Genomic DNA, 25,908 nt, shown 5'->3' on the forward strand with positions numbered 1-25,908 from the left:
AATTGATTTCCATAGAGTACCTAGTCTGTTCATATTCTTTGATGAATACTTTTGCATGTTAAATTGTATGTTGTTATTTAATGCATGTTAATTATAAGATGTAATGTTTTGAAAAGAAGTTGCCCGCCGAGTTTCTTGCCGGTCCCATAGTGGATACCCCCCTCCCAACTGAGGGGGGACTGAAATCTTCTCGAGGCTGAGGCGTAGGGTTAGAGCCGGCGTAGCTTTATTTGACGTTCATATGCGCATTGTAATATGCCTACTTGAAAAATAAATATTTCATTTTCATTTCATTTTCATTTCATATAGCAAGACTGAGCAATCTTGATACTGTAGTATAAATTTAATGATGATAAATAAATAAATATTATTGGACATTCTTACAGAAATTGACTGAGTGTAAAGTAAAGAAGTGCGTGATATTTTTTGTTTAGTGTTCTGAATTACGGTTTGATAAAAGAAGTGACTTTACGATGTTTTCCTAAGGAAATAACTATATTATGATATCATGAGATTAGATGATTATTTTGTTTATTATGTATTTTGATTACTATTTGAGTACACATAGTATATTTAATGTGAACAAATGTTACTCGTCAATATAAACAACGAATACGATGAGTTAACACAGACTTATTGCATTACTCAAATACAATGAATATGGGGAATTATGTCCCAAATGATATATTTAATATGTACAAATGTTACTCGTCAATATAAATAACAAATACGATGAGTTAACACAGACTTATTGCATTACTCAAATACAATGAATAAGGGGAATTATGTCCCAAATGATATATTTAATGTGTACAAATGTTACTCGTCAATATAAACAACAAATACGATGAGTTAACACAGACTTATTGCATTACTCAAATACAATGAATATGGGGAATTATGTCCCAAATGATATATTTAATGTGTACAAATGTTACTCGTCAATATAAACAACAAATACGATGAGTTAACACAGACTTATTGCATTACTCAAATATAATGAATATGGGGAATTATGTCCCAAATGATATATTTAATGTGTACAAATGTTACTCGTCAATATAAACAACAAATACGATGAGTTAACACAGACTTATTGCATTACTGAAATATATTGAATATAGGGAATTATGTCACAAATAATATATTTAATGTGTACCAATGTTACTCGTCAATATTAACAACAAATTAGATGAGTTAACATAGACTTATTGCATTACTGAAATATGATGAATACACTATGCAACATATTACTAAAAGTTCTTTATGGGGAATTATGTCCCAAATAATATATTTAATGTGAACAAATGTTACTCATCAATATTAACGAGAAGTTAGATGAGTTAACATAGAATTATTGCATTACTGAAATATAATGAATATATTATGCATCATATTCCTAAAAAGTCCATATGTGGACAATCCTCTCTCATGTATGTTGAATAACATCATTGGTATAATTTTACCATCTATACTATTTTCTTTTCTATATTATTATTAGCTGTTTCTACTTAGAAGATTTTGAATATTTGATTGAAATTAATTTTGATAATGTTTTTTAACATTTATGAAATATCAGTTCATTTTGATGGCACGAAGTAAGATCTTTATTATTTCTTCACTGCTGTTTGATATGAAATATCAGTTCATTTTGATGGCACGAAGTAAGATCTATGTTATTTCTTCGCTGCTGTTTGACATAATGTTCAGGTGGACATTTTATGGTTTAAGTGCACTAACCGAGCGGAACGCAGAGTTAGGAGTCATACTGTATAATAGAAACAGTCGATTCACGCAACTTATACCTAATGAATTGTATTCCTGACTAAGGTCATATTAAGGCTAAGGCCTATTACAATTATTACCTAAGGGTAAAAATGATCTACGGATCTGCCATCAAAGCTTACAGTCTGACTAAGGTCATATTAAGGCTAAGGCCTATTACAATTATTACCTAAGGGTAAAAATGATCTACGGATCTGCCATCAAAGCTTACAGTCTGACTAAGGTCATATTAAGGCTAAGGCCTATTACAATTATTACCTAAGGGTAAAAATGATCTGCGGATCTGCCATCAAGGCTTACAGTTTGACTAAGGTCATGTTAAGGCTAAGGCCTATTGCATTTATTACCTAAGGGTATAAATTTATCTACGGATCTGCCATCAAAGCTTACAGCTTTTGGGAATGGGTTATGGGATTAGCTTAGAGTGAAATGAAGTAGGTAGGGGTTTCTGGTGAATACTTGACGTTTCAATCATCGGAATACCATTAGGAATTGTGAAACGTTTTCTAGCCATTCGCTGAGTCTTATACTCCTAGGAATAGGGAGGTAGGGATTAGGAAGCCCAATCAAGGGACTTTCCCACAGTGATTGGTTTAGGGAGACTCCATACCCCACCTAGTATAGGAAGCGTTAGTTTTAGCATTCAGATTTTATTAGATTAAATTCCATAACTTTAGAGTCACTTCGGCTTATCCGACGCTTCTCGTGCGACAGGAGTCACAAGTAGGAGTTGGGGATTTTTACCAAAAACCTTTTTTTTATTTATTATCTACATCGTTACACCTGGAAGGACTACAAGGACCACTGTTTCTACTCCAGCTGAGCTACTGCTATTGTCAAACAACTCCAACGACTGATGAGAGTTCCAGTATCCAGATTCTGCAGTATAGTACAATTACATGAATGATTACTTAACTAAATTATTATTGTGTTTGTTATATTACATTGATTAAAACATGTTCTTTGTTACTTTGCTTTTGATATTTATCTATTTCTCATAATAACCTAACTTTAATATAATCTAACTTTCTAAGATCTAAAACTTTATAGTAAATTACCTTTAATTAATTATCTTAGTTTCATTAAATTCCAGTTTTGTAAGGTATGCAACTCTCCTCCTTGTTAAAGAACCAGGGGTTACTACGCACAACTACGGGGTTCTACCACTTACTAGACGATCACATCACTTTTATGGCCAAACGTTTAAATGCAAGACAGAGACAGATAGTTAAAGAAGATTTGCTTTTAGGGTTCCTTGAGATTTAGATTAGTTATTGGGTCAGTGGGTCTTTGGGTTTAAGGTAACGTTTAGGTGGAATGAGGGGGCTTTTACACATGGATAAATTCGCACACATCCAGTAGGCCTCCGTGGCTCAGTTGGTGGGAGCGATATCAAATTAAAATCAAAAATCTTTATTTACATGAACATATTTACATAATTATTAAAGAAACTAAGACTAAACATAAACGCAAGCCAATGTCTAAAATAGGCCCTTGAGGCATTATAAAGGGCAAGTACGCAGTACTAGTTTAGTATTTAATATTCAACATAATTTTCATAAGTTACGAAGTTATCTTGAAATGTTCTAGTTTTTTTTTGTATATAAACGATTTTATTTATTATTTATTTATTTATTGCCAATCTTGTTTGCAATTTCAATGAAATAGAGGGCAGAGACTAAACTTTCATTGTTAATGTTATATATTACATCTATGTTGAATGAACCAGTCATCTACTAAGTCACATTAGGTAACTCCTAAATGACCTAATTTATAATTTAAATTATACATATTATAGGCTGCATTGATGTAATGCACAGGTAATTTCGAAAGGGGAATCCTATTATGATGGAAATAATGGTGATTGTTATGGGACTTTCGACATTAGACGACTTTCAAAATTACCCCATTCCTTTTAAGTGGAAGATGCGTGAAAATTTTCTCATTTACAGAGATACATTACTTTAATTTTTTTAAACTTGCAAAGAAATATTTTCAGACTCTTGCGTGTTGTAATTAAAATACCAGGCCCCGTAGCCGAATGGCATTTTTCCGACGCCAAACGAAAGCGATACGCCGCTGGCTCTGTCGCGCCAATACGCAAGCGCGATAGAGATAGATATCTACTAGCGCTTCGTTTCGTGAGCGTTTCGTGAGCGATTGTGCCATTCGGCTAGCCACCCAGGCCCCGTAGCCGAATGGCATTTCTACGACGCGAAACGAAAACGAGACGCCGTGAAAGGTAGTCTGGCTCTGTCGCGCTAATACGCACGAGCGATAGAGATAGATATCTACGAGCGTTTCGTTACATGAGTGTTTGTGCCATTCGGCATGCGTTCTGCGGCGCGAAACGCCACCGAAACGCCCCAGAAATGTAGTCTGACTCTGTCGTGCCAATACGCAAGAGCGATAGAGATAGATAGCTAGCTACGAAACAGATATTTTCGCGAGCGTTCGTGCATTTGGCTACGCACACAGTACATACACTTAATAGTTATTAGTTATACAAGGGGGCAAAGTCGTATTTTAACGCCGAGTGTGGAATTGAAAACGAGCAAGTGAAAGGATTCTATAGTTGAACCACGAGCGAAGCGAGTGGTTCGAGAATAGAATCCTAAACTTGCGAGTTTTTTAACACACGAGAAGTAAAATACATTTGCACCCGAGTGTAACATAAAACTTTTCCCCTCACTTTAGCGAGGAAACTACAACGCAAAAGATGCGTTTATCACTGCTTCCAGTAGTTCCACAGGTGGTAAATCATCTTTATTACTAGATTCACCTACTTTTATCAATTTTAAAGCAGTTAATTTGACTTTATTCAAGGTCAAATTACTTTACCCACTAGTGGATAAAATGCGTTTTTACCCGCTGGTATTAAATGACAAAACACGTGTTTCCGAGCTAGTGAGGGGAAAAAAAGTAACTTGCGTCAACATGAATTATTATGAGATAATATGAAAACATATTAAAATATTTCTAATTCTACTCATACTTACACGTGCATTTTCCACGTGTGAGACTTTTCTTTACTTTGTAAATATACTTAATTTTTCATTTAAATTTATTTCACGTATCCTATGCTGCAGTATCGAATATCCATGGATACTAATCCATACTTAATATTATAAATGGGAAAGTGTGTGTGTCTGTTTGTTTGTCCGTCCTTCACGGCAAAACGGAGCGACGAATTGTCGTGATTTTTTAAGTGGAGATAGTTGAAAGGATGGAGAGTGACATAGGCTACTTTTTGTCTATTTCTAACGCGAGCGAAGCCGCGGGCAAAAGCTAGTAATCCATAAAAAATACCTAAAGCCGTGGATGCAAAAGTATATTGAATATAAAAATTAATTTATTACAACATTTTGAAACGTAATGAATACAAAAGTACCAACGTAATACACGTACAAACGTAACGTAATAAGTACAAAGAATACCTTTTTGTACCTTTTGGCGTAGAAACTCTATCTATGGGGTCCTAGCGCGAGCAAGATGTTCACAGAAATCGCGAAGCGTCTGGTTGAGGTGCCCGAAGAGCTGGCGCACAGAACTAAATCAAGATTTAGTTCTGTGAGCTGGCGACTTCCTCGCACAACGTATCAGCATTGCGATACAGCGAGGAAATATCGCCAGTATCCTTGATACAATGCCTCAAGGTACAAGGAACAAGGCCTATTTTAGACATTAGGTAGCTTTTAAGTTTAGTCTTAGTTTCTTACATAATTATGTAAATATGTTAATGTAAATAAAGTCTATTTATTGGTCATGCGAAGTAAAATTAATTAATTACATACATACAATCACGCCTGTATTCCATAAAGGGGTAGGCAGAGCACATGAAACTACACAAGCTTCAGTGCCACTCCTGGCAATTAATTATATCGTGTTATTTCACGTAAAGACAATAAAATGTAATTTTTTTCAAAGTTTTCCACCCCAACTTTTTTTGGATTTGGAAATTTTTAGGTGGTTTCCACTCAGAATCGCGAGCTCTTTCAATTCTAAGAGGAGAAATAAAGTGTCCCAAGGTTTTTTCCCATTCCGTTACCATATTTTCATACATTTTGTATGGCGGTAACGGAATGAAGGTTCGAAAAAATGTATGGAAATCTTGGGGCATTTTTTTTCTCCTATCAGGATCGAAAGACCTCACGATTCTGAGTAATAATCGCGTAAAAAATACCCATGTTACAAAAAAAGTGGGATGGACAACTTTGAAAAAAAAAATGGCCCATCTACTTAATACAAAGTTGGGTATTTGGAAGTAATAAATGTCGTAGGTAGTCATAAATCACAATGAACGCAAATATCAGTAACATGCGTTGAGTAATCTATTTCAGTTACAATATGCATATATAAATGTAAGTACTAATTGACAGTAATTATCATTCGGTCGACAACACTAAATAGCAGCGACACAATCTTGATTGACTTCATTATGAATTTGAAGTGTTTATTTATTTTATTCGCTACTAGTTTGACGTACAGTTCCGGTAAGTAGTTTATACATACATACATATATTCACTGCTATTTCCCAAAGGGGTGGGCAGAGGTCACGGATTTCTATTTCCTACGATCCTGAATTCCTGACAAACAACTTTAGCTTCAATCAGTTTTATAGTTATCGTTAGCGTTGAAAGAAATTTGCAATGATATTGACCGTATTCTCAAGTTAATTTTCTCTGCTAAAACAGAAAGCTAAAACAACTGTGGTTTTCCTTCTTTACTTATGTTATCATTTGTTCCTGTAATAAGTCATCATTCTCATTGTGTTATCCTGTCAATTGCCACGGCTCATGAAAGCCTGAGGTCGGCTTTGGCAATTAATCCCAACTCCCAAGATTTGGCATAGGCACTAGTTTTACGAAAGCGACTGCCCTTTCAACCCGCCTCTCCGCTCTAGCCTTACTTATTGGCATTAGTCCGGTTTCCTCACGATGTTTTCCTTTACGCGACTGGAAAATAAGTGTCAAATGATGACATTTCGCACATAAGTTTTAAAAAGTCATTGGTACGAGCCGGGGTTTGAGCCCGCGACGTCCGTATTGAAAGTCTTACAATGTATTAATAATTATGTATTTTATAAAAATAATAAACTCCACTGAGACTACAATTTTTCGTCAGGTGTGGATCTGTCAAAAATTCTTGAATGGTACAAACCCCGTCATTATGAAGTAAGTCAATTATGTTATTTTTGTTATCGGCTATAGGTAATATTAAGGCCCACTTGCACCAAATACTTAATTCAGTGTTAGTGGGCTGTCAACTGTCAAATTCCATATAAAATGGTGGGTTAACCCTCCATTTTCATTAGTGCAAGTGGCCCTTATTGTCAGTCTAATAATAATGATCTCCATTTCCTATATCCGCAAAGCAAACCTATCTATTTGATAACAAAAAACCGGCCAAGAGCGTGTCGGGCCACGCTCAGTGTAGGGTTCCGTAGTTTTTCGTATTTTTCTCAAAAATTTTTTTCATATTTTTTAAACATATGGTTCAAAAGTTAGAGGGGGGGGACGCACTTTTTTTTCCTTTAAGAGCGATTATTTCCGAAACTATTAATATTATCAAAAAATTATTTTAGTAAACCCGTATTCATTTTTAAATACCTATCCAAAAATATATCACACGTTGGGGTTGGAATGAAAAATAATATCAGCCCCCACTTTGCATGTAGGGGGGGGTACCCTAATAAAACATTTTTTCCCATTTTTTATTTTTGCACTTTATTGGCGTGATTGATATACATATTGGTACCAAATTTCAGCTTTCTAGTGCTTACGGTTACTGAGATTATCCGCGGACGGACGGACGGACGGACGGACGGACGGACGGACAGACAGACATGGCGAAACTATAAGGGTTCCTAGTTGACTACGGAACCCTAAAAATGATACTTAATTTTATAATAATATAATTTTCATTAAAGTATCAAAATTAAAATGTCTCTATGGTTTGTTTTTTCCGCGCACGCCTCCCAGAGTACCAAAACATGTTCTGTGACAGGAAAGATATATTCATACTAATAATACAATACTGTCTTACTTAGTTTTATTACTCAATATTCAACAATTTCAGATTGCCAATGGAGAAGACAAGGTTGATCTCAGAATATACTACGAAGCTATGTGTCCAGGTTGCATAATAGAGTACACACGCATTTTACCTGACATACTAGATAAACTTGGAGCATACGTAAATCTTAAAACATATCCTTATGGAAACGCTTGGGTAAGTCACACACTTAAAAGTTAAGACTCACATCCTTACTATGACCACAATGATACATGACTCAACGAAGGATTGTTATGACAATTCGTGTTTTTATTAAGTAAAGCCTGACCAGAAGTACATATATGTATGACTACGCACCATGTTGCGGAATTTCAATAGAACTATTTTTTCATACAATACTGAGCTGTCACCGCAAACGTCAGAATAACAACACCAGGAGGGACAGGAGACAGGAGAAATATATGATTATTCAGCACAGACAGGAGTCAATAATCATACATTTCTGGTCAGGCTTTAAAACTGTCTATAGCAATGGTTTAACCGACTTCCAATTCTCAATAGGAGGATCTATTCGATTACATCTCTCCGATCTATACATCTATAATCTATATATCTCCGTCATTTCTGGGGTGATTTTGAAAATAGTTTTTTTTATAAGATTATCCACTTCTTTTTAAAAGTACTTACACCCTTTAAAGCCTCAGTTTTGTACTTCTGCCTTTAAATAAAGTAGAAGGAATGGATCATTACAAGGAAGCCAGTAGGTACTCGCATGGTTTGCCGAATTCACTTAAGGTCAGTTTGGAGGGTTTTTTTTAAGTTAACGAAACACTACGGCGGCTTTCTAGAGGTATATTAAATCCAACCCCATGTTTCATTATATTTTGCAGAAGACAGAAAATGGAAAAATCCAATGCCAGCACGGCCCGGAAGAATGTTACGGTAACAAGTTGCACGCATGCGCCATCGACATACTCAAGGATACTACTCAGTACGTGAAGTACACCGCTTGCATGATGTCTGGACAGGAGGACGGCAGTGGTGGCTCAAATGATAAAGGCGCCACTTCAGTAAGCGAAATTACTTCCTTAACCCTTGGAACGCTGTTGTCTAAAAGTTAATTACAGTGTAAATTGTCTGGGACAGATCTAGAACAAGGCGTTTGAGGGGTTAATTCATATAAAATAAGGGGAAAGCAGAGCACATAAAACCGCTCATTGAGCTTCAGTGTCTTAGCAATTAAGAGGCTGAAAGAAAACGAAATCGAAATTGTGACATAGCAGTGACAGGCGGCCAGCCACAATTTAACCCGACTACGCCCGCGGGAGGAAAGACGGTGGTGAATTTCTTCACCCGTCACCACACGGGCTTATTTGAATCAATGAAAAAAATTGTACATTCAATGGATAAAATGGTAGATTCATCAAGTGCCTGCATCTAAGCTGACTTGGACTGCAATTTGTATGGGAAATGCACGCCGACGTTGCATTTCCTATACAATTTACACTTGGGTCGCAGGCAATTGCAGGCTGTCTGTGTTGGCCTTAAGATCGTATGAAACTCCATTGCTACCCCCACTTTAACCCCATAAGATACATATGGGTAAAAATAATCCATACTAATATTATAACTGGGAAAGTGTGTGTGTCTGTTTATTCGTCTTTCACGGCAAAACGGAGCAACGAATTGACGTGTTTTTTTTTAGTGTGTGGAGATAGTAATCTGTTGAAGGAATGGAAAGTGACATAGGCTATTTGTCTCTTTCTAACACGAGCGCAGCCGCGGGCAAAAGCTTGTCCTATTATAAACCCTAAGTGACGTAGGCACATTCCATGAAATTAATTCTGATGTTTGTTTTTTTTTTGCTAAAGTATTATATGCGTTAGGAATCGTCCATTGCGTCTTGTAAGCAATATTCATGAGAATCTCTTGAATGTGACGTATGTAATATGTATGGCCTTTTTTCAGCATTAGCTACGTTGTAGTTGATGTGAGCAATCTATTGCCAACGACGTGCGTAAAATGAGAGGCGCAGATTGTCACGTATCTAATTATACACGTAGGCTCATGGATTTGTCAAACATTAATGTTAACGGTCGTTGGAACTAATCTGACTCAATAAGATTTAATATAGAATAACCTACAATGTGAGGGCAGCACTGTTTGTGCCCTCACTGTGAATAACTCTCTCTTGTAAACGATTTCTCGTTGTAAACGATTGCTTATCTAATTCCAGTGCGGTAAACAAATGGGAATCGATGCAACCAAGATCATCGAATGTGCTAAAGGTGAAAAAGGCGAAAAACTGCTAGAAAAATACGGGGAAGAAACCGATTACGAAGTCCCGGACTTGAGAAGCGTGCCATGGTCGCTAATAAACGGCAAATTTGTGAGTGCCGAGAAGTGGTTCGCCACTATCTGTGCCGCTTTGGCCCATCTCCCCCAGAGTGTAAATAATTGTGTATAATTGTGTGGAAAAGATTGAATAAAGGATAATTAAATATGTTAATAATTGAATGATAAATAATTTACCGATGTATCTATATTTAATTATTTAAAATAATATTTTATGAAATTATAAAATATAGTATTTAATCAAAGTGTTTTATAGTGGTTTTAATATCGTTTAAATATATTGTAATATAAAAAATAAACAGTATATTATTTCAAACCTACATATATCTGTTAACAGTGCTGATATATGTAAGAGGTACCATATATGCAGTAGGTTACAATAATAAATTCATTTAGTTGATTTAGTGCACTACAATGTAAGTTTTATGATGAACGTCGAAGGCCCTCAAAATCGCGTTTATATATGTATAATTACTTAATAAAAGCTAACATACCCTAAAGTGACCCTCACCAGCGATGACTCGATGATCTTTAACCTTTCGAATGCTACTGTAATGTTTTCCCTACGTTCATAACATAAACGTCGAGACAAAAACATAATACAAGAGTGTACGGCAATGCTTTAGCATAACAGAGGTTTAGACATACTACGTAAATGCTTTGAACTTGAGGGTCTTCGCAAAGCAAAAAATAATTTGGGAGATGTGATGTGTTCCTAGAACCTAAAACACAACAAAATACTAGCCGTAAAATATCAAAATTTGTTTTTTTCTGCATCGTTTCTGCATGATAAAAAAAAAACAAATTTAGTATGGGTCCTCCAGACGAGACTCCAGTGCCTGTTAAGATGCATTCTTACGGGTAGACGTCGCTATAGCATGGATAAATTCGCACACATCCATCGCAGTCGCGCATATCGCAGGCCTCCGTGGCTCAGTTGGTGAGAGCGATGGCTCCGGAAGTGTGAATTTTTCACTTTTTCCTTTAATGTATTTTTTCGTAAAATATCAAATTAAAATCAAAAATCTTTATTTACATGAACATATTTACATAATTATATAAGAAACTAATACTAAACTTAAAAGCAAGCTAATGTCTAAAATAGGTCCTTGAGGTATTGTACCAAGGATACTGGCGACATTTAATCGCTGTATCGCAATGTTGATACGTTGTGCGAGGAAGTCGCCAGCTCAAATCAAATATATCAATTTATTGAATATTTAGGTTCAAAGTCATCAATAACTTAGAGGTAAATTCTGCCAGCCAGCGAAATTTTGCTATCCGTGTTCGAACAATCAAGTGAGCCTTTACTACTTGGTATGGTGAAAAACATGTAACTCATGCACAAGTCAATGGTCTGCAAACGTTCAACGTTCATAAAGGCAAAATCATACGGTTTATAGGTAAATGGGCCACATATAGCTAAGTTTTTACTTATTGTCACAGGTGTTTTACATTTGCTTCTTGATAGTCGAGTCTAGTCGTAAATGTAGGTATGAACTCTTAATAAACAATGACATAGCCAATATGGTTTGCTATATTCCGGAAACGTTATTCCCCATAATATACTATTTATGGCCAAATATCTGGGATAGGTACCGAACTGTGTTCAAAATACCTACATTAAAAAAAAAAAAAGTGCGTTTTCTCAGAAATAAAACATAGCTTGACGTGGCAAAGTATAAATATGTATATTATTATACTCTTATATAAGTACATATGTTAGACCAAAGAGGATCGAGTTTTATAGAGAGTTAGTCCTGCGATTTTAGTTACATTGCGGGCTGTTGAGGTTACATACAATTTTACACAGCCATCAAATACCGCAATGTAATAAAACTCGTATACGAGTTCTCGTACCGTCTAAATGGGCCCTTACTGTCAAAGTAAAATGTGTAATCACAGTGCATAGACTGCCATCTCTCGACACAGGCTTAAAACTTTTGAACCTCAGTTTTGACAATTTGGGCCATATTCTTAGCTTGATATGTGTTAAAATGTCAAATATTAATATTAGCGGCATCTAGCCGAGCGTCCCCCAAAGGTGTAACGCCATCTATGCCACCGTACCTTTTTCTTTATGGTTCTGAGGTAGGTTAACGGAGTTACATATGTCTTTGGTTAGACAGATACAAGAATTACTCGTTTATCATTGTCCCCTGTCTACCCCACTAGTTTATAAGTGGTAGCATTATTATTGATATGTCACTCGCGCGCAAGTCAACGGTCAGACGGCACCCTGCAAACGTTCATAATAATCATAATGTTATCGTACAAGTGCTTGTTTTGTTTGTTGGCTATTAGCATCGTCGATAGTATTGGTAAGTATCATGAATTTATATTTGTGGTATTTTAATAAACTTGATTTAACACGTGTATCTTTATTTAGGTAAGTGTTTAAATTAGCAATACAAAGTGTTACTACTTCGATTATGACCAAAAATTATTATAATATTATGTATCTTTCATTTGTTTTGTATACGTTCACATGAAATAATTTTGATATACATATACTAAATGTAGAATGCTACTTTCAAATACCAAAAGCCGAACCTACCCTCAGTTAATTTTATATTACAGATTTTAAAAATATACCTATTTACATTTTTAGGTTTTATTTACTTTTTATTTTGTCTTCAGAAATCCTGTCAAATTATCCGGATCTCAAAAATCTTGAACAGTATTATCACTATCAGGTAAATCCATTATTAAAACTATTATATTGGTTGTCGATTTCACTTTTTTTATTTTATTTTTGGATATTTTTACACTTTTTCACAATCATGAGCTCTTTCGATTCTAATAGAAGACAAAAAATGGCCCAAAATCTCCATACTTTTTTTGCTTTCCTCTGAGTTACGATCAAACAAGTTGTATGAGAAATTGTAACTCAGTGGAATTAAAAATGTAGGACAATTTTTTTCTTGTGCGGAATCGACTGAACACATGATTCTGAGTAAATAAAGTACAGAAATTCCCACATTTGAGAAGAAAAGTAAAACAGACAAAAAAAATCTGCCCATTTATATATTTATAACTAAAAAATGTATTTACTAATTGCCTAATGAGGATTGTCTTAACCAAAAAAGTATAACTATGTCGACCGGTCTGGCCTAGTTGATAATGACCCCGTGAAACCGATGGTTCGAATCCCCGTTTGTTTGATAAACTGATGGACACAGATATATGTTTGGGGCTAGGGTAATCTGTGTAAGATCTCCCCAATATTTATTTAGCTATAATAAATAAATAGTTGATTATTTATAATACACCTAGAGTAGAGATTTTTCTATTTAATTTTATATTTTCAGACCATAAATGGAGATAAAGTCAAACTGCAGGTATATTACGAATGCCTGTGCCCTGACTGCATAGCATTCCACTTAGGTCCCTTAGACGACGTATACAGGAAAATCGGATCTTATATAGACCTCAAGTTATATCCGTATGGAAATGCTAAGGTTTGTATTATTTTTTTCTATGATCTATTTATGTATTTAAATTAAAAAAGCAAATGGTTACCACAAAATTTAAATTGATTTCAATATTCATATAACGTTTCAGAAATCCGAAAAAAATGGTAAAACCGTGATAACTTGCCAGCACGGGCCAGCCGAGTGTTATGGCAACAAGCTCCACGCATGCGCCATCGAGATACTGAACGACATCAGCAAGGCAGAGTTCTATAACTCCTGCATGATGAACGGGACCTGGGGCGGCAGGGGATCCACAGACATGGACGCTACTAATGTAAGTAAAATTTCTTCTGACCCTCTGAAGTTGCGGGAAACGGTAAAATCGTGATAACCTGCCGGCACAAGCCAGCTCAGTGCTGCGGCAACAAGCTCCACGCATGCGCCATCGAGATACTGAACTCCATCAGCGAGGCGAGCGGGACGGCAGGGGATCCACAGACACGGACGCAACTAATGTAAGTGAACTACCAAAAATAAAGATACTTCTACGTTTTCTCATGCAAAATTTCAACAGTTTCCGCATTTAAAATAGTTTGAGTAGTTACCAGTTGCTAACTGGTAAATTATTTTTTAAAGAATAGGTACTTTCTTATGGTGGTCATCATCATCCTCCTTGCGTTATCCCGGCATTTGCTACGGCTCATGGGAGCCTGGGGTCCGCTTTGACAAGTAATCCTTATTGTGGTGCAGCTTTATTATTTATTACTTGCATTTTTTTTTTATTCGGGAACTTTAGTTGTAAAGGTAGGAACTTTAGCTGTAATAGTCAAACAGACAGGAGCTTACCAAATAATTTACGTACAAAATTAGCAATGATAATATCTTAAGCATTACATTATTGCCCAATGCCCATTTAGTTTCCTAATTTTCCTTTAACAAACAAGAATCGCATAGAATCGTATTGTATTACCTATATATATTATATTTGACGAGTACTGGTGGGAGACTTCAGGGGATAGGGATGCGTGGAGGAATTTGAGGGAGGCCTTTGCCTAACAGTGGGACAATACGGGCTCTTAATAATAAAATAATAATAATATAATATAGGCGTAGGGATGTGACGACCCCATCGCCCATTGGTTTTACCAGTGCAATCAGTCAACGCAGGGCAGCTTGTGGCGAGCTGTTGGGGAACAACGACCCCACGTACCCGAGTACTCCTGGGGAGTTCTGTTACCCGTAAGGCGGGTGGGTGGGACAGTACTCTCTACCTCTGGCTTGCCTTGGCTGGCCGTCCAGAGTGGAGTCGTTAGGGCTACATGCCCCAGGGGTGGAAGTGAAAATTTGCATAAGACGCGAGTTGGTACAGTGGCTTAACAGCCACTGGGCAGAAAGCGGTGTACACCTCTCGACACCCTTGAGTTCTCACACCGGTGTTGCCCTTGAGCCATCTTGGATGTCGCTTTTTGTGGGGGCCCATCTTGTGGGGACGAGTCACCGTCTGCCGGAAATAAAATTGGATACCGTTTTATTAGACAGGCGTCCGGTTTTTTATCCATAGCCCAGTATTTAGTCCATCACTTTCATCAAAATAAACCAGTTCATTTTAGATTCCATTAACTCTCAAATAGTCCTTACACCCTGGCGGGTGTTGCCTCTGCGTGTGTCCCATGATACGGGCAAGGGCAACATCCGCTCGGTGTACCCCTTACATTTCATTAAAGTGTCGAAAGGGTCTCTACGCGTTGGCTTCGGCCCCGCGCACGCCTCCCAAAGATCCGGAACACCATTGTTCCGTGATGGGAAAGACATAATAATAATATATATATTTATTAATTATAAATTGGTATTATTATTTCAGTGCGGAAAATCAATGGGAATCGATTCAAAGGCGATCATCGCATGCGCTAAAAGTTCACGAGGAGAAGATCTTCTAGAATACTACGGACAAGAAACAGACAAGCTGGTCGACAAACAATACGTACCCTGGGTACTCATAAATGGAGAGTTCTTTGACAGCAATGGTGATTTGATGAAGAAAATTTGTGAAACTTTGAGCAATTCGCCACCTCCGTGTGCTGAATTAAGCGAATAAAGTTGTAGTTTCCATCTATCAATTATTTACTCATTAGAAAAATGTAGGCCTAAAACTCCTAAATATCATAACATTACATTTCTAAAATATAAAAGAGAAAATATAGAACTTATAAACACATTAATGTTAAATATACCTACAGAATTTTCAAAGTGTTGCAAGAATATATCGCATTGCTTTGCAATATTGAAAGGCGCTTCCACAAAAGTTAAAATCACTACCAAGATATGTTGAAAATGTTTTGTATGTTGATAAAATTTGAAGATTAAAAGTCTCGTTATCATTTTCTGGTCTAGTTAAGAGTTTACTTATGTACCTATTTTACACAGTGTACCGTACGTATAGTCGGTAACTATAGGTACTGTAATATGTGGGTAGGACATAAGTCTCATCGAATTTTATTAATCAACCTTGAATTAAACAGTTCAACCGAAAATGAGTCAAGAAGAATAATTACCTCAATATATTAAAAGCAATCAAAAATTGTTTGTAATGCGCAACTGAAGTTAGATTAGTTACTAATAGGAAATTAAGTTGGAAGTTACTTCTAAATATCAATGGCTAAATAAAATATTTACGTACTAATTTGGAAATATTACATATACCTAACTCAAATAACAAATAAGTATAGAATATACTTAATATTATTAGATCTTTGCTTGGGTTTGCCTTATCTACTGAATTGAATGATTCATAGTTCGGGAGCTCGACAAAAAACAAAAAGGTAATATCGGTCAACATAAGTATATTTAACAATACTTTATCCATATCAAAGATAATTATGCAGTAAACAGTTGAAAAGCAGCGGAATGCAGCCACTAGCGTAGATGAATCATGTAGAAAACCTGCTGTTATGACTTTATGAGGTTATGACTAACAAAGAACTGTAGTTATTGGCTGTAAAAGCGTACTTTAGTCATTCTGGTACAATGGTCGGGGCCTGGAATTTCATTGCGAATTTTAAATGCGGTTTCGGTGCGTCTTTCGAATCGAACAATGTGCAGACAGTAGGTACTCTATTGGTAAATTGATTATTTCTTGAGATCTTTCATAAAGGTAAATAGGCACCTATTTACATTTGGAAGGAATATGAGGTAAGTACTAAGTTATTTGGCTAAGTTGTTAATGCTACCGGCTAAACTCGAGAAATGAAGTCTGTGTGGAGGTATTTACTTCGTAGTTATTATGAAATTTTGGTCGAAAGCATGTCTAAAATTTGCTAAACTATAAATATTAAGTCAGGAAACTGAACGCCTTATTAATAATAAAGCATGCATGTGCAATTATAATACTCTTGTGTAATAGGTAGTATAAAACATACCCAGTCACTAATCATTTTTGTCATTTTCAGTGGTCACGCTCTTATTATACTTGATGAGAAAAGGGCAGAACAGTACAGGATACGTAGCCGAATGGCACAAACGCTCACGAAACTGAAACGCTCACGCAACGCTCGTAGATATCTATCTCTATCGCTCTTGCATATTGGCGCGACAGAGCCAGACTACCTTTCACGGCGTTTCGTTTTCGTTTCGCGTCGGAGAAATGCCATTCGGCTACGGCACCTGGACTTAGTAATCCTTCAGAAAGTAAGCAGGTACAGTTTTTATTTCTGAACTCTTCTAACAACATGATCACCCATTTTGGTAGGTAAAGCTATAAACTGTTTTCTGTTTTATCACTTCTATGTATTGTTATTTGTTCATCTAAATAAATAAGATCCAATTCTATAATGCACGAACTTAGATTTTTCGAAATAAATATTATAGAACTGTGTCATGGCAGACAATAATAACAAACTCAATAGCATTTCCGTCGATATTTATGCAGTTCTCAAAGCTAGCCAACAAAAGTTCGGCAATAAATCGCCAATACCGACAAGTATAGAGTTTCCACGTTTCTCATCGAAGCCAAGTTAAGAAGAGGAAAGATCGTCCGAGTCCGCCATTCGCTGTAATGGGCCCCGGGGCGTTCTCGGTGCTCAACAATTCAGACTATTAATGACCACGAGACCCTCGAGATACGACTCCAAAACTTTCATTGAAGTAGATTCAGACCAAGCTAACAACGATTTTGATACCACATGGGCATTTTCGCGAGAAGAATCACCAAAAAACATTTTTTTAAGGTAGGTAAATTTTATGTTTTTCCTATTCAGAATCACGAGCCCTTTCGATCTAGGATAAAAAACGAGAGACAATAAAATTGTCCCAAATTTTTTTATTATTTTGCAGACTTTCCACTTTGTAACCGCAGAATAAAGTGTTTGAAAAATAGTAACGAAATGGAAAAATTAAATTTGGGACGCTTTTGTCTGCCTAGTCAAAGGGCTCGTGATTCTGAGTAGGAAAAACATTAAATTGACCTAATTTGGAAAAATAAGTTTTGAATCTATTTTCATATTATGACATTTAACGCGTTCAATGTCTGCCATATCAAAACAGTAGTAAAATTATCTTGGTTTGAAATTCTAATGACATAAAAAATAACCAACCCACTCGATATCTAATGGAACGATCATATTTCCTAATCACAGGAAAACTCAATTGGCCCAGTTCCAAAATAAATTTTGTAAGGAGGGCATTGCTTTTATATCTATATAAAAAATACAAATTACTTTTCAACAAATTTATATCTATTTCATCAATTTTGAATTTTCTTGTGCATAATGGACGTATCAGACGTATCATATTTGCGAATAAGCGATTAAAGTAATAATAAAATAATGATAAGATAGTCATAAATATGATACAGGTATATCATCACAGATACTCGTAACAAAGTCAACATAAATATTATATGCATAAAGCTACTTGCTTACTTAATTTATAGTTTCTTTACTCTGGTGTCATAAAATAAGAAAGTAGAAACATTCAAAGCTACTTCTAAATAAACCCACGCCGGTATTCCCAAAAGAGGTAGGCAGAGATGGAACTGCTCAAGTTTCAGAACCGCTCTTAGTAATTAAAGCGTTAAAAGAAGACGAAATTATTGCGTAGGTACAGTGACAGGTTAATTAATTAGTTACTTACCCATCGCCAACTCCACAATTGCACCCACGGAAGAAAAGTGTGTAATGACATTACAGCACACAGGATATCCTGTGTGCAGTAACTGAGTTACTTAATATTATGCATACTTAATGAAAATTATGCTATGAATTCGAATGAGTCGGCGCGGCGCCCAAAAACTGAAAGGGAAGGAATGATTTCAGTTGGTTGCTTAATCAATCGATCAGCAGTCTGCACGTATGTCGCTCGACAGGCGGTATTAGCTGGGACCTGACCGCTCATGCAGGATAAGCCGGGCAAACAGTCTAGGTATGGTCTGATACAGATTTGTAGGTATCTGTTGAGACACTATATAAGTGCTTAACTTCTAATTTGTATTAGGCTACGGAAATCATCGGTATGTGAATTGGAGTTTGGAGTATCTGTAAATTCTCTAACTAAATAATTATATCCTATTGATATTAATATACCTATTGTAATAGTAAGTAATAATTGTCTAATCGATTGCAATTCTAGGCATCTTATCTAAACACTAAATCATAAAAAGACACTCAAAAAAATAGGAGTCGCACGCACCTTCACAACGCTCAGACCTCCAGACAAGCCGATTCGAACTCATAAGCACTGATGATAATTTCATCTCGTCTTGATTTAGATTTTCGTTAAATCTGAAAAAAATATGCATATTCGCTTGAGTAGGATATACCTGTTCACGATGAACTTGAATTATTTTAAAAAGGAAAATATATCAAATGCGCAAAGAGATTTTTTTATTAATTTCTGATTACGAATTATTTGACGAGTTAAAAGTAAAGGTTGTTGTATATCGGTAAAATCATTGGGGTTCCTCTAAAACACGTTTCATAACATTTTTAAGTACTAAAACTACACGCATAGTAACTAACGAGTTGTAATGGCGGTGAATTTTTCACGCGCGCGTTGTTCCTGAAGAGTGCGCTGAAACAGACCCGACTGCTGAAGTGACGAGGGTGGGGTTCATTAAAAATTGTTTTCGAACCGAACTCAATCTGTGACAGTTATGGTTGTTTCGGTATACATTCCTACATGTATGTATTTATGTAATTATAGTCAACACAGTCCACAGATATCTACAGGCTAACTCATAGTAGCGTAGCACACACTCACAGTATAATTAATTACTTACCTATCTAAATAATTTTCAGCAAAAAGCGCAGTAAAAGATATAATTTTGAGATATAATATATGTAACATTCATTATTGGAACAAATTACAACTCAAGACTGTTGAATGATTAGTTTAACTAAACAAGTAGGCATTCTGATTGCTAGATTACATTATTACCTTTTACTTGCATCAAAATACCCGAAATGCGGGCCGATTTTTGAGTCTCATGCGTTCGAATTCAGAAAATTGTCACTGAAAATAATAAGCAAGTCACCGTTTTCAACCGGTATTTTAGTGACAAAATCCTGTAGTTATGCGAGATTCAAAAATCGCCCCACCTGGACAAGAAACAATAAATTTTAACACAATTCACTAATAACAGCCTAAACTTATCCCGGCCAATAAAATAATATGAGTCTAGTGAAATTGAAATTATAACACAATATATGATGCCGATAAGTAAATAATAAATTAAACTGATTTGTAAAAGGTCACTATACTCACTATATATTATATAACTTAAAATAAACTTATAAAACAGACTCCTAACGTTACATTCATGTAATGGAACCCAAAAGCCTGGCCGCATGATGACTTGGATGGCAATCATCGTCCGACACAAACAACACCATTTCTGATAACAGATCTGGACAAATTTAGATGCAAATATTCAAATTTCCCAACAGTTTCCTATGTTTCAGGCTGGCGGTGGCGTGACGGCGGCAAGGCTGCGGCAAGGCCAAGGCCCGCGCTTCATTATGTAAATTATGGCGCCGGCGCAGCGCTAATCGCCATGTTAACAACATCTCTCTCGCCCGAATGTAACTGCGAACCATTTCAAATATAACGTGGTTCTCCATAGTATTGTAGTTTATAAATATAACCTTTGCATAACGAATTTATTTGGCTCTTTATACATACAATTGTATGATCTATGAAAAACTCTTTAATCAATATAGTTTACTACCTATGACAAATATTGTTGCATTCGACATAATTATAACTTACTTAAGTGCCAAGTTTGTCGTCTTCTTTTAAATCATCATTATTTTATTTCAGCCGATAGACACCCAGCTGAGCCTAGGCGTACCTTCGTGTGTGTCACTTATCGCGTTAAATTCGAAAATTGCGGAATGCTCCATACAAACTTGCACCAGCTATTTTAGGGAAGTGGGGGGTTAGAAATAGACATAAAGTAGCCTATGTCACTCTCCATTCCTTTAACTATCTCGACTTAAAAATAGTTATTTGTTATACAAGGGGGCAAAGTTGTATTTTAACTCCGAGTGTGGAATTCGCAAGTTCAGGATTCTATTCTCGAACCACTCGCTTCGCTCGTGGTTCAACTATAGAATCCTTTCACTTGCTCGTTTTTCAACACATGAGAAGTAAAATACATTTGCATCCGAGTGTAACACAAAACTTTTCCCCTCACTATAGCGAGGAAACTACAACGCAAAAAAATGCGTTTATGACTGCTTCCAGTAGTTCCACAGGTGGTAAATCATCTTTATTACTAGATTCACCTACTTTTATCAATTTTAAAGCAGTTAATTTGACTTTATTCAAGGTCAAATTACTTTACCCACTAGTGGATAAAATGCGTTTTTACCCCCTGGTATTAAAGGACAAAACACGTGTTTCCGAGCTAGTGAGGGGAAAATCAAATTGGTTGCTCCGTTTTGCCGTGAAAGACGGACAAAAAAACACACACACACTTTCCTATTTATAATATTAAGTATGGATAGTTATTGTCCACAAAAAGTCCGGGATTACGAAGACATCAAGTTGAATCGGATTGTTTACAATATTTGTCTTTTCTATTACGCATGGATTAAACTGGCTTTCATTCCAAATAAAAGAACTCGAGAAATTTTTATTAAAACTATTATCTACTGCTATGGTAGACAGAAAAGTACGAAAACGCTAAAAGTGAACTCATTACTGCAAGTCTGACCTAGATCCAGGATTTAGGCATAAATAGTCTGCTCTTGCTCGGTATGAATTATGCATTGCTTCATTGGCTTCATTGCAGTGAGGCATCTGGACCTTTTGGCTCGAATTCTCGCTAGTTTTAAAGTGTCAGACACTGTTCCACGAAATCGTTGAATGCTTAGTCAATATTGGTCATTGTATTGTGTAATATTAATATTATTTCACCCGTGTGGTGACGGGCTAACAAATTTCACCACCCCTGTCCCCACGTGGGTTGTAAGGTGAGATGTAAATATAAACAACAGATTAACATAACAGTAAAGTAGTAAAGTAACTAACAGTCCAAAATAACATAAGTAACATGCTTATACACATAATCTAGACTATGTCACTAGAGAGGTGCGGCGTAGCAAACACTACAGGGTGTCGTAGAAGTCGACCGCGGAATACGGGTCAAAATCGTGGTGTGGGACATGGGCTAGCAACCTGTCACTCATCACAATTTTTTTTTTGACCCGTAATTGCTACGAGTCGCACTGAAACTTGTCCAGTTTCATGTGTTCTGCGTACCCGTTATGGGAATAAAGGCGTGAGTGGGTATGTCGCCGATTATACATCAGCCGACATCGAGTTCCCAGTATTGACCGACATAGATACGTTTATACAGGACAAGAAATAAATGCAAAGGTCCAAAGGTACATATTAAACGGTATTAGTTATGTGTAGACTTCAAACAACCCCATGTCGAATCATGCCTCTCTTGCGCACACACGCAAGTACATAGATAATCATCGACATAGATACATAGACGTTTTTCAAAAATATTCAATGTTACTACTTACTAGTCAACTCGCACATTCGGCTTTCTAAATTATTTAATGAACTTCTAATAAACGACGTGGAACATTATTTATTACACCAACATCATTGGTAAACACAAATTAGGCACCTATATATGTATGTACCTATATGTAGAACTATACAAATTTATCAAAGCGTACTGAAATTTCGCTATTAAACACTTTCATTCACAACATCCCAGTCCGCAGACAAATCGACCAGTCAAGAATGTTATCCAATTTTAAACTTAGTGAACATGTCAATGGAGTCGAAACATGATTACACATGGTTTGTTTGTTAACAGTACCTACGTAGTAAATGGGTGTCGACTTGGCAGGCGGCCGGGGTCGTTGGGACCTCGTGCCAAAGACAATTGCAGACTAGACAAATAATGAGTTAGGGTATAATAACCACAAATTATCTCATTTGTCACAGGAGGTATGTATATGAAATACAATGGGTCATTGGCTTATATTCCTTGTATTGTTGAAATAAGTTACCACTCAGCTACTGGCTTGGTAAACGCGTTTATTGCTCAAAAGGATTCTATTTGTAGAGTTTCTTTACATTTATTGCAAATTTAGATGGGTATCTAGTCCTTTCAGTAACATGGTATATTCTCACTATTAGGACACAAGCTATTTATAATCATTATTACATAAGTTTTGGATCAGGGTGAATCCACGTAAAAGTAACGTGAGTCACGACTTCATCGATTGTTTATTTGAGCTACAGTTGCAAATCTATGCATATATCGGGAAATTAACACTTATTTAGAGATAGATAATCACTTGAACTTGCATCGTGAATAAATGGAACATAACATAAAATCGTAACTCATGTTACTCTTGCCGCGGATTGACCCATCACGAAGGTTCACCCTTACATAATGAAATATTTTTATTAGGTTTAAATCTAAAGAAAGCAATTAGGCAAGTAGATACATATGTAGAAGACCTCATAAGATTTGAAATTGAACGGCATTAAACTAATAGCATATTATATTATAACATGTGGAATAGAACAATATAATACAACTTCACGCTAGTAAAATTTAAAGGCCATCAATGCATTATAATCGTGTAATAAAATGCCATTAAAAGACCCTAAGGTCAAAATAGTTTCCATTTAACTTTATTAAATAATATTTTCAATTATAACTATTTAGTTTATAATTGTGTTGCAGCAATGAATGCATGTATCGGATGTTGGAAGGTCAGATGTGAAAAAGGTTCCATGAAATGGTATTTTATCTGATTTTGTGAGCACGTGAATCGTGCGTACTACGTACTCTACCTGATTCATATTTAACTAAGTATACAGTGTGTCTTCCCCACTAAGGGGCTTTAATTGCTCAGTGAACAATAAATAAAACAAAAAAAATGCAGTCTCTCACTAAAATTAGTTTTTTTTGTTATGGACTAATCAACCAAAACAACAGATTTGATGGCGATGTAACGCAAACTTTTTTCGATTTCAATGGTTGGCATAATATATATACGTATACTTGGATCACATTTGTGAGTAGAATCGAAGTCTGTATTTAAAGTTTCATTCGTTTACGGTATGTTGTACAAGTACAAGTGTAATAAGTTACATTATCTATACTTTCCCATTCCTAAATGTGAAAGTGTGTATGTCTGTTTGTTTGTCCGTCTTTCACGGCAAAACGGAGCGACGAATTGACGTGATTTTTTAAGTGGAGGTAGTTGAAGGGATGGAGAATGACATAGGCTACTTTTTGTCTATTTCTAACGCGAGCGAAGCCGCGGGCCAAAGCTAGCATAGAATAGAATAGAATAGAATTCATTTATTTAACGTCACAACATAGTACATACAAAAAGAAGAAGGGATGCAAACAAAACATACAATGGACGCTAAAAAGGACCCTCACTCAGCATGATGCCACGACAACCCGCAGCGCTGGTTTTCTGTGAGGACCTGACATCATCATCATCATCATCTACATCTAGGTTTAGTGGCGGCACGTACGCCAACGACACATAAAACAATTAAGAAAAAAACAAAAGAAGAAATAAAATAAACATACAAAATCAATTATAAAAAAAAACACACAATAGCCATTACAATAAACTTTTTAACAAAAAATAAAACCGCCTTCAAAAATAAGCGCGTTACAAAACACGGAGAAACTAAAAAGCCAAAAATAATAAACCTTTCAATTCAGATTTCTTATCGTATTGCAATAAGCTAAACATCCAAATTATAAACAAATCAATTATTTTTGTAGTCGGTACCAGACCTGTTCGTCGCCTTGCTATTGCCTGTTTGCCCCACCCAACCATACACAGGCTGGTACCGACTCCAAAAATAATTGATTTGTTTATAATTTGGATGTTTAGCTTATTGCAATACGATAAGAAATCTGAATTGAAAGGTTTATTATTTTTGGCTTTTTAGTTTCTCCGTGTTTTGTAACGCGCTTATTTTTTAAGGCGGTTTTATTTTTTGTTAAAAAGTTTATTTATTTGTTGATTTTTAGTGGTTCCTAGTGATATTATATGTATCAGTCCGAATACATGTACAGTAGTGAAAGAATTATCCTTAAACTCCTAACCATTGAGGAGTTGACCTTCCATCATCAGCTCAGCCACATAAAATTATTACCATCAGACGTAAATACTGGTGTACCTTTGAAAAATAGACTAAAAACATTACATGTGCCTATAACATTTGAAGAGTTTCCTCGATTTCTCCAGGATCCCATCATCAGACCCTGACTTGGTGCCAATGGGACCATCTCGGGGTTATACCGGTTCGATCAAAAAAAAAATTTTGAAAATCGGTCCACGATTCTCGGAGATATCGAGTAACATACAAAAAAAAAATAAAAAAAAAAATAAAAAAAAAAAAAACATTCAGTCGAATTGAGAACCTCCTCCTTTTTTGAAGTCGGTTAAAAAAAAGGAACGAATAAAAATAACACTTGAGTAGAAACATATTAACATAATTTATAAAATACTAGCTTTTACCCGCGGCTTCGCCCGCATAATAAAAGTATTCATTAAGATTTTCATTTGGATCCTTAGGTTTCTCTGTAGGTATATTTATCTGCGATTATTTCGATTGCACATAATACTTTTGCTTGCAATGATTGTAGAAATATTACACATCGACCACAGCGTAGGTAATTCTATATACGCTGGGGAAACCTTTATATACCCACATAGCCCGTATTTAGACACTATGATCGGTGGGTAAAAAGTACTTTTTTCTATTATCCCTTACAATTTTTTACATTTTGCTTATACTTATCGCAAACGTAATCTTCAAGCAAGCAAACAACGA

At 35.9% G+C, this 25,908-nt stretch overlaps 2 protein-coding genes across 2 annotated transcripts; both read left to right on the forward strand.

Moving 5' to 3' along the window:
• The first annotated feature begins 6,173 nt into the window (after positions 1 to 6,173).
• LOC125225228 (gamma-interferon-responsive lysosomal thiol protein-like) lies at positions 6,174 to 10,268 on the forward strand. Its single transcript, XM_048128837.1, has 5 exons — positions 6,174 to 6,278; positions 6,911 to 6,960; positions 7,865 to 8,017; positions 8,692 to 8,871; positions 10,038 to 10,268. The coding sequence occupies exons 1-5, from the start codon at positions 6,224 to 6,226 to the stop codon at positions 10,266 to 10,268; spliced, it is 669 nt and encodes a 222-aa protein (XP_047984794.1). The 5' UTR covers positions 6,174 to 6,223.
• Positions 10,269 to 12,345: 2,077 nt separating this feature from the next.
• LOC125225539 (gamma-interferon-inducible lysosomal thiol reductase-like) lies at positions 12,346 to 15,685 on the forward strand. Its single transcript, XM_048129299.1, has 5 exons — positions 12,346 to 12,477; positions 12,797 to 12,852; positions 13,468 to 13,617; positions 13,721 to 13,906; positions 15,434 to 15,685. The coding sequence occupies exons 1-5, from the start codon at positions 12,420 to 12,422 to the stop codon at positions 15,665 to 15,667; spliced, it is 684 nt and encodes a 227-aa protein (XP_047985256.1). The 5' UTR covers positions 12,346 to 12,419; the 3' UTR covers positions 15,668 to 15,685.
• The last annotated feature ends 10,223 nt before the right edge of the window (positions 15,686 to 25,908 follow it).

The sequence above is a fragment of the Leguminivora glycinivorella genome, chromosome 4, assembly GCF_023078275.1.
Source record: "Leguminivora glycinivorella isolate SPB_JAAS2020 chromosome 4, LegGlyc_1.1, whole genome shotgun sequence".
Lineage (NCBI taxonomy): Eukaryota > Metazoa > Arthropoda > Insecta > Lepidoptera > Tortricidae > Leguminivora > Leguminivora glycinivorella.